This window comes from Lepidochelys kempii, chromosome 10, assembly GCF_965140265.1.
Source record: "Lepidochelys kempii isolate rLepKem1 chromosome 10, rLepKem1.hap2, whole genome shotgun sequence".
Taxonomy (NCBI): Eukaryota; Metazoa; Chordata; order Testudines; family Cheloniidae; genus Lepidochelys; species Lepidochelys kempii.
This window is the reverse complement of record NC_133265.1, coordinates 47,988,896-48,001,947: the sequence shown is the minus strand read 5'-3', so window position 1 is coordinate 48,001,947 and position 13,052 is coordinate 47,988,896. Positions and strand designations below refer to the sequence as shown.

At 51.5% G+C, this 13,052-nt stretch overlaps 1 protein-coding gene across 1 annotated transcript; it reads right to left on the bottom strand.

The window, feature by feature from the left end:
* Positions 1-7,372: 7,372 nt before the first annotated feature.
* LOC140917931 (zona pellucida sperm-binding protein 3-like) lies at positions 7,373-10,290 on the bottom strand. Its single transcript, XM_073361461.1, has 9 exons — positions 9,883-10,290; positions 9,051-9,169; positions 8,865-8,968; positions 8,616-8,793; positions 8,418-8,538; positions 8,226-8,317; positions 7,992-8,137; positions 7,718-7,854; positions 7,373-7,396 (listed from the first exon to the last, which is right to left on the bottom strand). Exons 1-9 carry the CDS (start codon positions 10,288-10,290, stop codon positions 7,373-7,375), a joined length of 1,329 nt encoding a protein of 442 aa, XP_073217562.1.
* Positions 10,291-13,052: the final 2,762 nt, after the last annotated feature.

The window sequence follows — 13,052 nt, the reverse complement described above, 5'->3', positions numbered from 1 at the left end:
ATATGCCTATTATAATTTATATTACAGTTATGGGTGCCAGGTGTGTATAATTTTTGATGGTGCCCAGAACAAGTCCAAGCAGAGCCATCCCCAGGGCAACCGCCCCAGGCCCTGCACTGTGGGGGGGGCCACATGCTTTGGGGGGGATGAGGGGTCCAGATAGAGCTGTCCTGTCCATAGGACAGACCAGGGCAACCACCCCAGGGCCTGCACTTTGGGGGGCCCCGTGTTTCAGGGGACAGGGGGTCCAGAGTGGCCTGGAGGGTTAGTGGGGGGCCTGGTGCCAGCAGCAGCAAGCAACCTGGTCCCAGCCTGCCCCTGCTCTGCCCCCATTCCACCCCTTCCCCCAAGCTCCCGCTCCATCTCTTTCCAGCTTCCGTCCCTCCCCCGAGCGACGCCAGGAGCTGGTGGGGCAGAGGAGGGTGGGCTGGGGCTGGGTTGCTTGCTGCTGCCAGCCGCCCCGCTAACCCTCCAGACCACTCTGGACCCTGCATCCCCCCGAAGCGTGGGGCCCCCCAAAGCACGGTAAGCCCAAACATTGGTGGAGCCGGGCTCACATTCCTAAATATTGGTGGAGCACGGGCACCATGGGCCCATATAACTTGCTGCCTATGATTACAGTCGCATCTAGAGGCTCCAGCTGAAATCAGGGCCTCATGGTACTTGGTGCTGTGCATACATGAAATCCCTATCCTGAACAAAAAGAAAAGGAGGACTTGTGGAACCTTAGAGACTAATCAATTTATTTGAGCATAAGCTTTCGTGAACTACAGCTCACTTCATCGGATGCATTCAGTGGAAAATACCCTGAACAGTTCACAATCTAACTAGGCATGACAGACCCAGGCTGGGAAGGAAAACTGAGACAGAGAGAGGTAGTAACTTGCTCAAGATCATACAGCAGGTGTGTGGCTGAGCCAGGATAGGGTTGCCAGGTAACCGGTTTTTGACTGGAACACCTGGTCAAAAAGGGACCCTAGTGGTTCCAGTAAGCACCACTGACCAGGCCATTAAAAGTCCAGTTGGCACAAGGCTGGCAGGCTTCCCACCCAGCTCCCGGGAAGCGGCCAGCATGTCCCTCTGTCTCCTAGGTGGAGGAGCAGCTATGGGGATTCTGTGGGAACTGCAGCCAATGGGAGCTGTGGGGGTAGCCTCTGCAGAGGGGGGCAGTGCGCCTGTAGATAAATCTCTGCATTAAGCATCTTTGCATAATTGTGTATCATTCTCATATGACTTTGTATTATGCCTCTTCATATAACCTTGTATTAAGTCTATCCATGTGTGACCTCTGTTTTCATTCAACTTTGTGTCAAGTCCTTTGATATGGGAACTTTGTATCAAATCCTTATATAGAAACTTTGTATTGAACCTTGGTATAATGTTATAGCCCCTAAGGATAAAGGTAGAAGAAAAATGTCTTTTTGCTAGGCGTAGAATAAGATCTCCCCTCACTTTTAATCAATTGCCCTGTTGAATGAATGAGGTGCGAATGAGTAAGGCGTGGAAGGCAAGCACCTCCAGCCAGCTGCAACAGTTGGAGAGAGGATGGAAACCAGACTCAAGAACAATAGAACTTGTCAAGCGGTCTCATTAAAGAAGATCAGACATATTGACAGCCTTGGGAGTTAGAAGCAAGCACCTTCTTTTGAAAACACCCGCTTTGAAAATAAATGTGGCAGCATGAAAACAACACCCAGAAGGAAGCACCACAGATGACCAACTGACACAGATTTTGAATCTGGTATAGATTTGCATGAGAGGGGAACTGCTATAAATGTGAGGTATCCTGCAGAGGACCCCAGGATGTCTTGTCAACATCAGAGCATTGATCCGGATTGACAGAAGCCCGACTCCACCCCTCCCGCATCTAATGCGCCTGGCCAGTGAACTTAAGGGGAGGAACTAGTTGGTAACAATAAGACGGAGTGTGCTTGTGTATGTGAGTACATGAGTGTAATATATAAATGTGGCAGTTTGCCTTATCCCCCCTGAAAAGATTCTGTGCAATACTTTAAGTACAACATGCAGAGCCCCTGTGGCCACCCCTAGGCCTAGCAGAGGGATGTCAGCCACTTCCCAGGAGCTGCCGAGGTAAGCGCCATCGGGTGCCCATGCCCATCACCCCCTCCTGCACCCCAACTCCCTGCCCCAGCCCAGAGCCGCCTCCTGCACCCCAAACCCCTCATTCCAGGCCCCATCCCAGAGCCCACCCCCAAGCCCTCACCCCCAACCCCCTGCCCCATTCTGGTGAAAATGAATGAGTGAGTGTCAGGCTGGAGGAGAGTGAGTGATGGAGGAAAGGAGATGGAGTGAGCCGGGCCTCAGAGAAAGGGCAGGGCTGTTCAGTTTTTTTGCAATTAGAAAGTTGGCAACCCTAAGCCAGGAGCAGGATCCAGATCTTCTGAGGCCTACTCCAATGCTCTAGTTACCGCTCAACGCCAGGCTCATGTTACCTCTCCACGCCTGTTCTGGGAACTGTGCTATGGTTCTGATGCAAAGTAAGTAAAAGCCATGTTAGATTTAGCACCATTAGGAGTAAAAGGGGAGAAACAAATCCCTGCTCCTTTCCCTTATTTTGGTTCCTTCTTCTCCCCTTCTCTGATTCCCTGTCCCCCCCCCCCCGCTTCCTTCCCAGCAGAGCAGAGATTAGCGGCTCCAGGTACTAGAGTCTAGGAAGGGCCATGGCAGCAAAACTATAATAAACTCAATGTAAACCCCTGATGGAGGAATCAGGGAGGGAGGGAGGGAGCAGATAAAAGAGCCACCCCCGAGAGTCAAGGAGCTCTTACCACTTCCAGTGTGACAAACAATCACACAGTAAAAGCCAGGCACCACGTCAGAAAGGTGCATCACGTGGCAACACTATAATTCTCTGCTGCCAACAGGGGGCAGCAGAGGCCTTCAGATCTGTTTCTTAGGCGTTCTATTCCCTACTGCAAAGCAAACACTCTACCTTGCCTTCCGCCCAGGGCTACTCTGAAAGGGAGGTCAATGACTGAGCAACTGGATGTCCACTAGCCTGTTAACCCTGCTAGCTAAGGTACAGCTATGGCCCCCAGCTGCATAGGCTGTGAGCACCTCATGCTCTTAATGTATTTGTCCTCACAACATTCCTGGGAGGGAGGGAGGGAGGGAAGTGCATATCACAGAAGGGGAACTGAGGCAGAGAGACTAAAGCCCAGATCCTCAAAAGGTACTTGACTCCTCCTTTCCCTTGATTTAAATTCAATGGAAGTTGAGAGTCTGAATATCTTTGAGGATCTGGGTCTAAATGACTTGCCCAAGGCAGGGCAGGGCAGGGAGGGGACCCCCCGCCCAGCACAGCCCCTTGGAGAAAGGGCACCTCTGCTCTGGAACCAGTGTCTTGCCAGAGCTGTCCTGAGGGAGTGAGCTGGGCAGGGAACAAGAGGCAGCAGAAAAAACATTCCATGGGCCACCCTTCCCCGGAAAACTCCCCAGGCCCATTCTTACATTCCTGGCGCCCACCTCAGTTCTGAGTCTTGAAAGTTTGGCCACACCTGTTCACTATTGTAATTAGCCAAAGGCCACTGGGCACAGAGCAGCGCTGGAAGGGTAGTTGAAGGGAGGGGCCTGTTCTTCTCTCCCTGCACCCTGTGCTAGAGGAACAAGCACTGAGTGAGCCTGTAGGTCCAGGACCGCCCAGGTTTCCTTTTGTAGGACAAAGGACACCCAGCTGCACCAAAATCCAGCCCAAACGCTCACTGCGGGAGGCTGGAGTTGGCCTTTGGACCACAGACACCAGCTGGGCACCAGCTGTTCCAAGCAGGTGGGCTCAGCCGTGCCCTCCAAGCAGCAGAGCCATGCACAGGATCTTGCCACTCTAGCCTGCGAGCATTAACTCGTGCCTGGCTCCTGGAAATGGCTTACCATGGGATGTCAGTTACTGGAATCAGGGTGGGAAAGGAGGGACCCTCCCCTGTTAACTCCTCTTCCAAATCCATTCAGCCAGGACCAGGGGCTTGGGGAGGGGACTGAGCCCGGGACCTGTGGAGTCCCTGCTCCCACCCCCTGAGCGGTGGGGCTCTGATGGGCAATGGGGCTGGAAGAGAGCTGGACAGTTATCCCAGCTGAGCGGGGACTGTGGTCTCCAGGGTATTCGTGAGCACACTAGGTGGGAGAAGTGGTCGAGTGTCTCCTAGGAAGAGGCTCTCAGGAGATTTCAATGGAGAGCTAGAGGCAGATTTAAGCTGACACCTTCAGATCGCAAATCCATGAAGGCCAGCGGGTTTGGGGGACTCCTACCTTCCCCCCTGCGACAAGGAACAGACAGCATCAGGGCTGAGTCCGCAGCTCCAGGGCGGAACAGGAAGACATGGGGTGCTGCTGACCTCACCTTCATCCTGCGGCAGCTAGTTCCCTGGCAGCACCACACAAGGATTTCCACACATACACCCCCAAGAGTAGCAACATGGGGCTCCTGGGAAACAAAGCCACACTCTGAAATGCAGCTCCCTGCCGCATACCCTGCCTCTCCCAGGGAGGCTCCTGAAGGGGAATAAAGGTGTTTTCCAAAGTGCCCAGGGGTCTGACCTCCTGGCCCCCTTGCTCATAAACAGCATTCATAGCAGCATTCCAGGCAATACAGGGGTCACCCCCGCTCCAGCCCACCCCAGGGAGGAACTTCTTGTGGGAGAGTCTGGGATACAGCTAAAGGGGTCACCTCCTTCCTCGCCCATTCACTAGCGGGAACATCCCCCTCAGGCAGGCAGCAGCCACCTCAGTGCTCTTCATTTACTCTGCAAGGATGGCAGTGTCACTTGACAGCTCGGGCAGGGACTGGCTGGAGTTTGTGCCTACAAGAAAAGGTCCCAGAGTAAGACAGGCCAAAGCTGGGGTAGCAGCTGCTGCGCTCAACCCCACCAGCAGCGCAGGATCTATGGCTGCTGGAAGAGGAAAGCCAGGGTTGAACTTGTTGCCTGATTGTAGAGGTTAGTATAATATAGGCTCCCCCATCAATCTGACCAGAAGATAAGGTTCTTGTCCTGGAATCAGGCTACACAGATGTAGTGAGTTCAGTGTCTTGTACAGACCTGCAGGGCATTTGGCAAGGACACTCACACTGGAGAACAAAACAGCCTTGGAGACTTTTATTAAAGTTAATGAAAAGGCTACAAAAACTCCAGACCACGCAGTACAGCACCGGGGGAACCTGTGGTATCATTCCTTATCACGCTCCTAGATTAGGACACTCACACCCTTCCTGGGGTACCTGGTGGTAAGAGATAAAGGACCAGCCTCGCTTCTGGCATGCCAAGTGAGCCCTATGGTCCAGCTTCCTCAATGAAGGTGAATAGAGCTGAAGAATCAAATGCTGAGTAGCTAAGTTAATAGACAGCTACAAAATTTAAAAGCTAAAGGAAGAGGAAGAAATAACAGAATAAGACAGACTAATTCCACAGGGTGGTTTGCCTTTTGTACAGGGCCTGAGCAATATCATGAATGTTCATGCTAATACCCAACCTTCCATGCAGGCTCATAGCAGACTCATGTATTTCATGGTCTGCTCAGCTATACATCTTAACACCAATTAGCTCATTCTCAAACCTGCCACTCCATGCCTGAACTGGTTTATGGTGAGTATATCCATGTTCCTGCAGCGTTCCCTGTGGTCACTGTCTGTTAAGTTCCATCTCCTACACTTAGGTAAAGATGTTCAGTTCCCCAAAATCTAAAAGGGTGACAATTAGGTCATTTATCTATGCAAAAGGTCACTAGCCTACTTCACCACACTTATGCTAACTTGCTTAAGCTCCTCATACAGGCCTTATAATTCCAGCTGTTGATCAAAGACCACAGCCTAGCCACCAACGCTCTTCACAGCCTAGCTGTGATGGACTGGAACAGGCATTCAGTGGAGACCCCCCGCCCCCATTGACTCTCGGTTTGCTGCTTCCCTCTTCAACCCCCATTGTTATGAATAATTCCCTCCACCCTGCCCCAGGATGAGTGATGCTGGAGGAATTCCAGGACAGATTATGGTTCTGTCAATGAACTAAGGCCCAGGGAAAGGGATCTATGCCATCTCGGCCAGATTTCCTGTGGGACAAATCACTAAACAAGGATTTGTGGTACTGGCACCTCAGTTTCACCTTAACCTTGGGGATGCTCTATTCCCCCTGTGTGAACCAGAGAGAGGGAGGCTTCTCTGCCTCACACAGCTGCCCTAGAGATAAATTCAGTTGTGTTCTTGGAGGTGGAAATGAATCATCCTGCAGGGAAGGGAGTCAGCAGCTGGGAGCTCTCAGTTGAGGAAGAAACAGGTGAAGGGCCTAGATGTATGTTAGGTACATCAGGAAGCGATGGGAGGGTTGAAACTGTATGGGTAGGGGAGGCTGGATCTCTGCCACAGGAACAGATGAGGCAGCAGATACAGACCTCGGAAAGGCAAAACTAGCTGTCTCTAAAACCCCCTGAAAGGAGGGGTTCAGGCCCTGGCTTGGGCCACAGAACACCAGCTTTCTCTTGCCAGCACTTAAGGCACTTCCTCTGTGACCCTCCACAGGGTCAGGTCAACCAATAGCCCATAAGGGGCACTGGGCAGAACTTTGGCCATTGCTGCAAACTAAAGCAACCACCATTCAGCTAAGCTGTTGAGAGACTCTTGTGCCCCTAGATGTAGCCTAGAGCAGCTTGAGAAGCACTATTTCCTCCCCCCACAAAAGGTGCACACAGTCCGGCAGCCAATGGCTCGTGGACCAGCACTGGTCCGTGGACTGCCACTTTGAGTAGCACTGGGGTAGAGGGCTTTGTAAAGCTACCTTGCCAAAGTCAACCAGCCTTGGAAGCTATTTCATGCAGAGAACCGGTGGCTGGGAGAGGGAGAACACCCAATTTGTAGAACTCTGACTTGCACCTTGGGTGGGGGGGGGCAGAAGGGGGATTGTTTGCTATAAAGGAAGGGGGGTTATGGTATCAGCACATGCCATTTTACACCTCTTTTGCCCCCACTCCCAACTTTACCAGATACAATCTCAATCTCATCCCATCTCATGTTCTACATGGGGACGTATCTACACCCCTCCCTGTTTTTTCTAAAGTGATGGGGCTGCAGGAGGCGGCTCATTTAATATCTAAGCAGAATTGTCCCTTGACAAAACAAATAAGGTGACAGTCACCCGCACCCATTCAGAGCCTCCTCTTCCTCCCTACAATTCCCTTCGTGTGCCCATTGCGCTGAAGGGCTGCCCCTGTTACAGAGTCAGTACAGGCCAGCCTCACACAGTGGATTTTATTTGTCATTATACAGAAGGTACAGCTCACACAACAGCTCCCGCAATGAAACTGCGGCTTTTTGAAATGGAGGAGGCCTCCTACAAGTAGGTAAAAACCTATACAGCCACCATGGTTAGCCTCAGCCAAGCCTTCTCTCCTGCCCCTGAGAGAGATACAGGTAGTTAGAAATCAGGACAAGGAATTTATCTACCTCCATCGCCCTGTCAAGTCCACCAAGATGACTTGGCCAATTCACAGAGTGCAGCAGTTTGGAAGCATTCTGTGTGCTCCATTGAGCTAACGCTGCTGTTATCCATACTCAACTGGAGTTTTAGCCTGCACGACAATGCAGGCACCTCTGTTGTAAATCCCTGATCAACCTCTGCTTCTCAGACCACCAATGGGGGCTTCAACCCAGCACTGCAGTTATGACAGACCAAGACAGCCAGCCAAAACACACACTTATAAGCTAGAAAATAGATACCCTCTGATGCCACCTCCTGTTGGAGGCTGCCTTTCCCACTTCCACTGGATCTGCTAGATTATCCCTGGATCCTTTATAGGCATCCATGATGAATAGGGGTCCTACTACAACATCAGCTTCCCTCCTGGAAAGAGGACCTGTATGGGGGAAGAGGCATAAGCAAGAACCCATTAAGTTGGTTAGTTAGTCTCACTTTGGGATGAGAGCACCAAAGACCAGTCAGTTTGAGCAAGCCAGACATCTTTCCAGGTGGAGTGGCTGAAATAGAACTTACCGCGTCTGGATACCACATCTCTTTGGAAGTGCTCTCCTGGCCATCTATTCAAATGCTTTGCTCTCCTGGACTGTCTTGCAAGCAATCCACAGTTCCCAGTCTCACAGCACCTGCAGATGTCTCGGGTGCCTTCCACTGGAGACCAGCTGGAACAGAACAGGAACAGTCATCTACAGTGAAGAGTTCTGTTCTAGGCTGCCTGTCACTCCCCTGATGGGGTTCTAGGCTACTCACATGTTGCCTGCTTTGTTGAAGGAACAAGCCTTGTTCAAGCGATCTGGGGCTTGCTCAGCTGCAGTGACTTTCAGATGACAGGTGATGTAGATCTGGAAGGGAAGTGGGAAGAGGGGTTAGGACCATCCCAGGGGACCCTAACAGCTGCTTAGCCTGGGGAAGTCGACTTGGAGCAGAAATGTGGGCTCTCACCAAGTTCCTGGCATCTCCTGCAAACCTGAACACATCCACCATGAACTGCAGCGTGTCCTGCCTGGGCCTGGGGGATATGAAGGCTGAGGTGGTGTCATCTGATCTCCCATCCACCAGGCACCTACACACAAGACCCAAAGGTCAGTAAGAGTCCCTGATCGGTCTTGTTTTAGTCTAGAAAAGGCTGCCACCTCTTACCCATTGAAGTCAATGACAGCATAGCGGGGAGAGGAGTCCCTGTCTGGGCTCAGGGTGGCCACACAGCTGTCCACAAAGAGCCTCAGAGCCACATGGTTCCCAGTGCTGACATCAGCTTGGATATGCATGACCTCCCCCAGCTGGAATCCATTGGAGGGTCTCTCAGCACTCCAGTCATCTGCAAGGCAAGTTCACAGTGAGCAGGACAGACAGGCAGGCAGGGCTCCCCTGGAGGCTTCTCCCACCTACCATTCATCAGGTGCAGGGAGAAATCCAGCCTCTCCTCAGCAGACAGGGTGGAGCTGAAGGGAACCCATGTTGGCTTGATGGCTTTACTGCTCACATTGTTCTTCCTGGGAGAAGAGGAAATCTCAATAACTGAGCAATATCAGGGACCAAATGGGAGGGAGGGATCTGAGCACCTCAGACACTCACCTGGGGTAGTGACACCCAATAGGAATCACAGCTGGATTGGTTCTCAGGATCACTGGGTTGCTGGCAGGGGTGGGGTTATAGTTCAGGCTTGTGCTGTAAACCAGGGAGTCTGGGGTCATCTGGGAAGGAGCAGACATGGAAGCGTTAACAGTAGTACACAGAGCATTTGTTAAGTCATTCAGAAAAGCCTAAGAACAAGCCTCAGCCAGATAGAAGAGAGCTCAAGTTTTCCAACAAGCGATCAACTGGGAACTTCAGAGCTCAGTTTGCTGGAGCAGCCATCAGAATACTGGATCCAGAGTACTGCCATTTTGTACAACTACTCACTAGTTTTCTCTGTGCACATTGTGCAAGAGTCAAACAGTAGCCTCCCCCCACCCCTACCCCAGATATAACCTGTTAACTGCATTCAGGTGAGTTTTAACCAATGTTTCAGGAAGACAGGTGTCTATCCTTCTCTCCCCTACATCTTATGTAGAGCTCCAGCAAATACCAATCACCATATTCAGTTCAGTGGTCCTGTCTGTAGAGCTTCCAGACAGTCTTTGGACAGGGGTGTGTAGAAGTAAAGTCTGTCTGAGCCACAAGAGCGCCCTATTCAGGCTCCACTTATGAGCCTGCTCCAGGAACAGAGCAGGGCAGAATTCTTTGACTAGTGCATGAAATTGGAGGCTAGAAAGAAGCACCCAGGAAAAAACAGGGAGCTGGTCAATGACAGGAACAAGAGTCCACCCTCCGTTCCCTCCCCTCCTGCATTTTTAACCCCATCAGACAAGACAAGGGCAGTGATGCTAGGGATCAATAGGGGCTCCTCGCTTGCACGAATCCTTACCTGTAAGGTGCTGCCACATTCATGGAGCCCAGCTATAAAGATCACTGTGTTCTCTGCAGCATTAAGGGACGTGTACCGGCAGGCAGCTGGGCCAAGGCTCAGGTCAGCAGCTTTGATCAGTCGCCCTGTCCCAAACAGATCCCTGTGCACAGTGATCACCATCTGAGCCTCCTCACACTGCAGCATGACAGGCTGCAGCAGGGACACAGCCCCGGGCTGGGAAACTTTAGCCCAGGGGTAGGGCTGGGCAAGAGAGGGCACATTGGCATTTCTGCGAGGGGGCTCAGCCCTGGGGGTGGGTCTCCAGATGGCAGAGTTACTCCTAGAGAAATCCCAGGGATTGTAACAGGTCACCCTACTGACTGCCCAGCACAGAAGAGCAAAGCCTAAGCTGCTGCTATACCCCATCCTGCCTGCTTGCAGCAAACCCAGTATGAAGGGACACTGTTGCTCTGGGGCTTTATACCCTGCACCTAAAGCCAGCTCAGAGCTGCCCCAGGTAATTAACACCCTCCGCTAATTTGCAGGCAGGTGGGGCCCAATTACACCCACTGCCCACACCCTGGCGCAAGGAAATAGGAGGGCCAATGGGAATCAGCTCCACCTGTTGGTCAGTACATCAGCTGCAGTTTGGGAAATTCCTGCCCTGTTTCGTTCAATGGAAGGCTAAGAGTGGGCTCCACCACAAAGGGACCCAGGCCCCTCAATCCCCAATGGAGGCCTGTAAATCCTGGGTTTGGCTTCACTGTGATCCACAAATCACACAGCCAAATCTGTAGGCACCTAAATTCACTCAGCAGCATCTAAGTTATTACAGTGGTTTTGAGATGTGGTCCCCTCAGCTCAAAAAAGATATACCTGCATTGAGAAAAAGAGTACTTGTGCTCAAATAAATTGGTTAGTCTCTAAGGTGCCACAAGTCCTCCTTTTCTTTTTGCGAATACAGACTAACACGGCTGCTACTCTGAATACTGGCATTAGAAAAGGTTCAGAAAAGGGCAACTAAAATGATTAGGGGTTTGGAACAGGTCCCATAGGAGGAGAGATTAAAGAGGCTAGGACTTTTCAGCTTGGAAAAGAGGAAACTAAGGGGGGATATGATAGAGGTATATAAAATCATGAGTGGTGTGGAGAAAGTAAATAAGGAAGTGTTATTTACTTGTTCCCATAATATAAGAACTAGGGGCCACCAAATGAAATTAATGGGCAGCAGGTTTAAAACAAATAAAAGGAAGTTCTTCTTCACACAGGGCACAGTCGACCTGTGGAACTCCTTGCCTGAGAAGGTTGTGAAGGCTAGGACTATAACAGGGTTTAAAAGAGAACTGGATAAATTCATGGAGGTTAAGTCCATCAATGGCTATTAGCCAGGCTGGGTAAGGTATGGTGTCCCTAGCCTCTGTTTGTCAGAGGGTGGAGATGGATGGCAGGAGAGAGATCACTTGATCATTACCTGTTAGGTTCATTCCCTCTGGGCACCTGGCATTGGCTACTGTCAGTAGACAGGATACTGGGCTGGATGGACCTTTGGTCTGACCCAGTATGGCCATTCTTATGTTCTTAAGTATAAAGTTCCCAAGGTGCCCATGTTTCAGACTCTGGGCATGTGCACAGCTGCCTCCCTCTAGGAGTCCAGATACCTATCTCCCACCTAAGCCTACTTGGTGCAGTTCACTTCTGTCCCTGAAGCCTGTCCCTTTTGTGGCATGAGGGAGACCCTGGCACATGCGTACCTTCAGTACGCCAGGCTGCAGCTCCTCTTCCAGCTCCTCCAGAACCTCTTATTGAGGTTCTGGCTGCACTTTTCCCCACACTTGTTTATTTACATACATCCGATCCGAGGCTCCATGAAGTCGTGGGACCACCTCATCAGGCTCCCCCTGGCCATGGCCAATGTGTCCATTTGTAACACCAGGGAGAGGAGGTTGGCAGATGGGGTCCTGCGACTGTGGGGCTGTCTTTCGTTCTTTTATCCGTTCACGTATCTGGGAAGAGTTCCTCTGGGCAGCATCCCCCAGCTCTCTCGTTGCCTTTGAGGAGCAGTGGGCACTGTCTGGAGCTCTCTGCTCATTGTCCCTTTCTGGTTCCCTAGTTTTGGCCCTTTGACCCCCATGCCTGTTCCCGTTATTGCCTTTGTTGTCCCCTGAACTTGGTTGGGTTCTTGGTTCAGTAGCTCCTCCCTAGGCTGAGGGAGGGGCTTTTAGCAGTGGGCGAGCTAGCTCCTGCCCACATCCTTGCACTCAAAAGGACCTAAGCCCAGAGCTACCCATTAGCCAGGGGAAGTTAGGCGTTTGGCTGCCTAAGTCGCATGTTGGTTCCAATCTTCTTGGTGTGCTGCTTACTGGCTTGGTCCCCATTCACAATTTTACTGGAGCAGGACGTGGTGTCCATCTCAGAACTTTTAGCCCAGTTGTTAGAGCGTTCACCTGGAATGTGGGAGACCCAGGTTTGATCCCCCCTCTCTGCTGCAGGGTAGAGAAAGGATGGAACAGGGGTCTCCCATCTCTCAGAAGAATGCTTGAACCACTGGGCTAGGGGACATTCTGATGATGGGTTTCCCCCTGCTCTCCCATTCAAGCTATTCTATTGTGGATAAATAATGAAAGAGGGACCAGACCCCAGTGCTTCCACCTTCCACTGGGCTACAGCAGCATTCCTGGTCACTTGCTCACTCAGTCTGGCCCAACGACTGTTCCACTGTGGATAAATGCAAAACTGAATTCTGTTCAAGGGGAAATTTGTGTCCTCTCTAATATATGCATAACGCGTCAGATGAGTTCCAAAACTGGTGTTCTCATTCCAGGGTAGGGGTGGAGTTTGCGGGGTTGAGTTGTTTTCCCCAATGTGTTCCCCATATCTGCCCCCATATCTCCCCTCCCCCAGAATGGTTTGTTTCTGAAAGCCAAGAGAGGGCCTGGGCAAGCCATGCTCACCTCTGCAACCTTCGGAATTGGTGTCCTGTTTCGTTCCTTAGCATGAACTACAAGGTCATAGTGACGGCCATCTTGCTGCGGCTGGGATCCATGCTGGTGGATGTGGTCCACCCCGATCAGACCTACATTGTCCCGGGCCACTCCATCTTCGACAGCCTGTATTTGGTCCGGGATCTCCTTGAACTTGGGTGTAGGGATGGTCTGTCGTTTGCCCTCCTGTCTCTAGATCAGGAGAAG

Excerpts from the sequence above, each read along its gene's own strand:
- LOC140917931 (XM_073361461.1), bottom strand. The coding sequence starts at position 10,290 with ATGGGGTATAGCAGCAGCTTAGGCTTTGCTCTTCTGTGCTGGGCAGTC. Across the intron at positions 8,539-8,615 it reads GCTGTCATTGACTTCAATGG|GTGCCTGGTGGATGGGAGAT; the intron begins GTAAGAGGTGGC and ends TCTTGTGTGTAG. Across the intron at positions 7,855-7,991 it reads AGATGTGGTATCCAGACGCG|GTCCTCTTTCCAGGAGGGAA; the intron begins GTAAGTTCTATT and ends TCCCCCATACAG.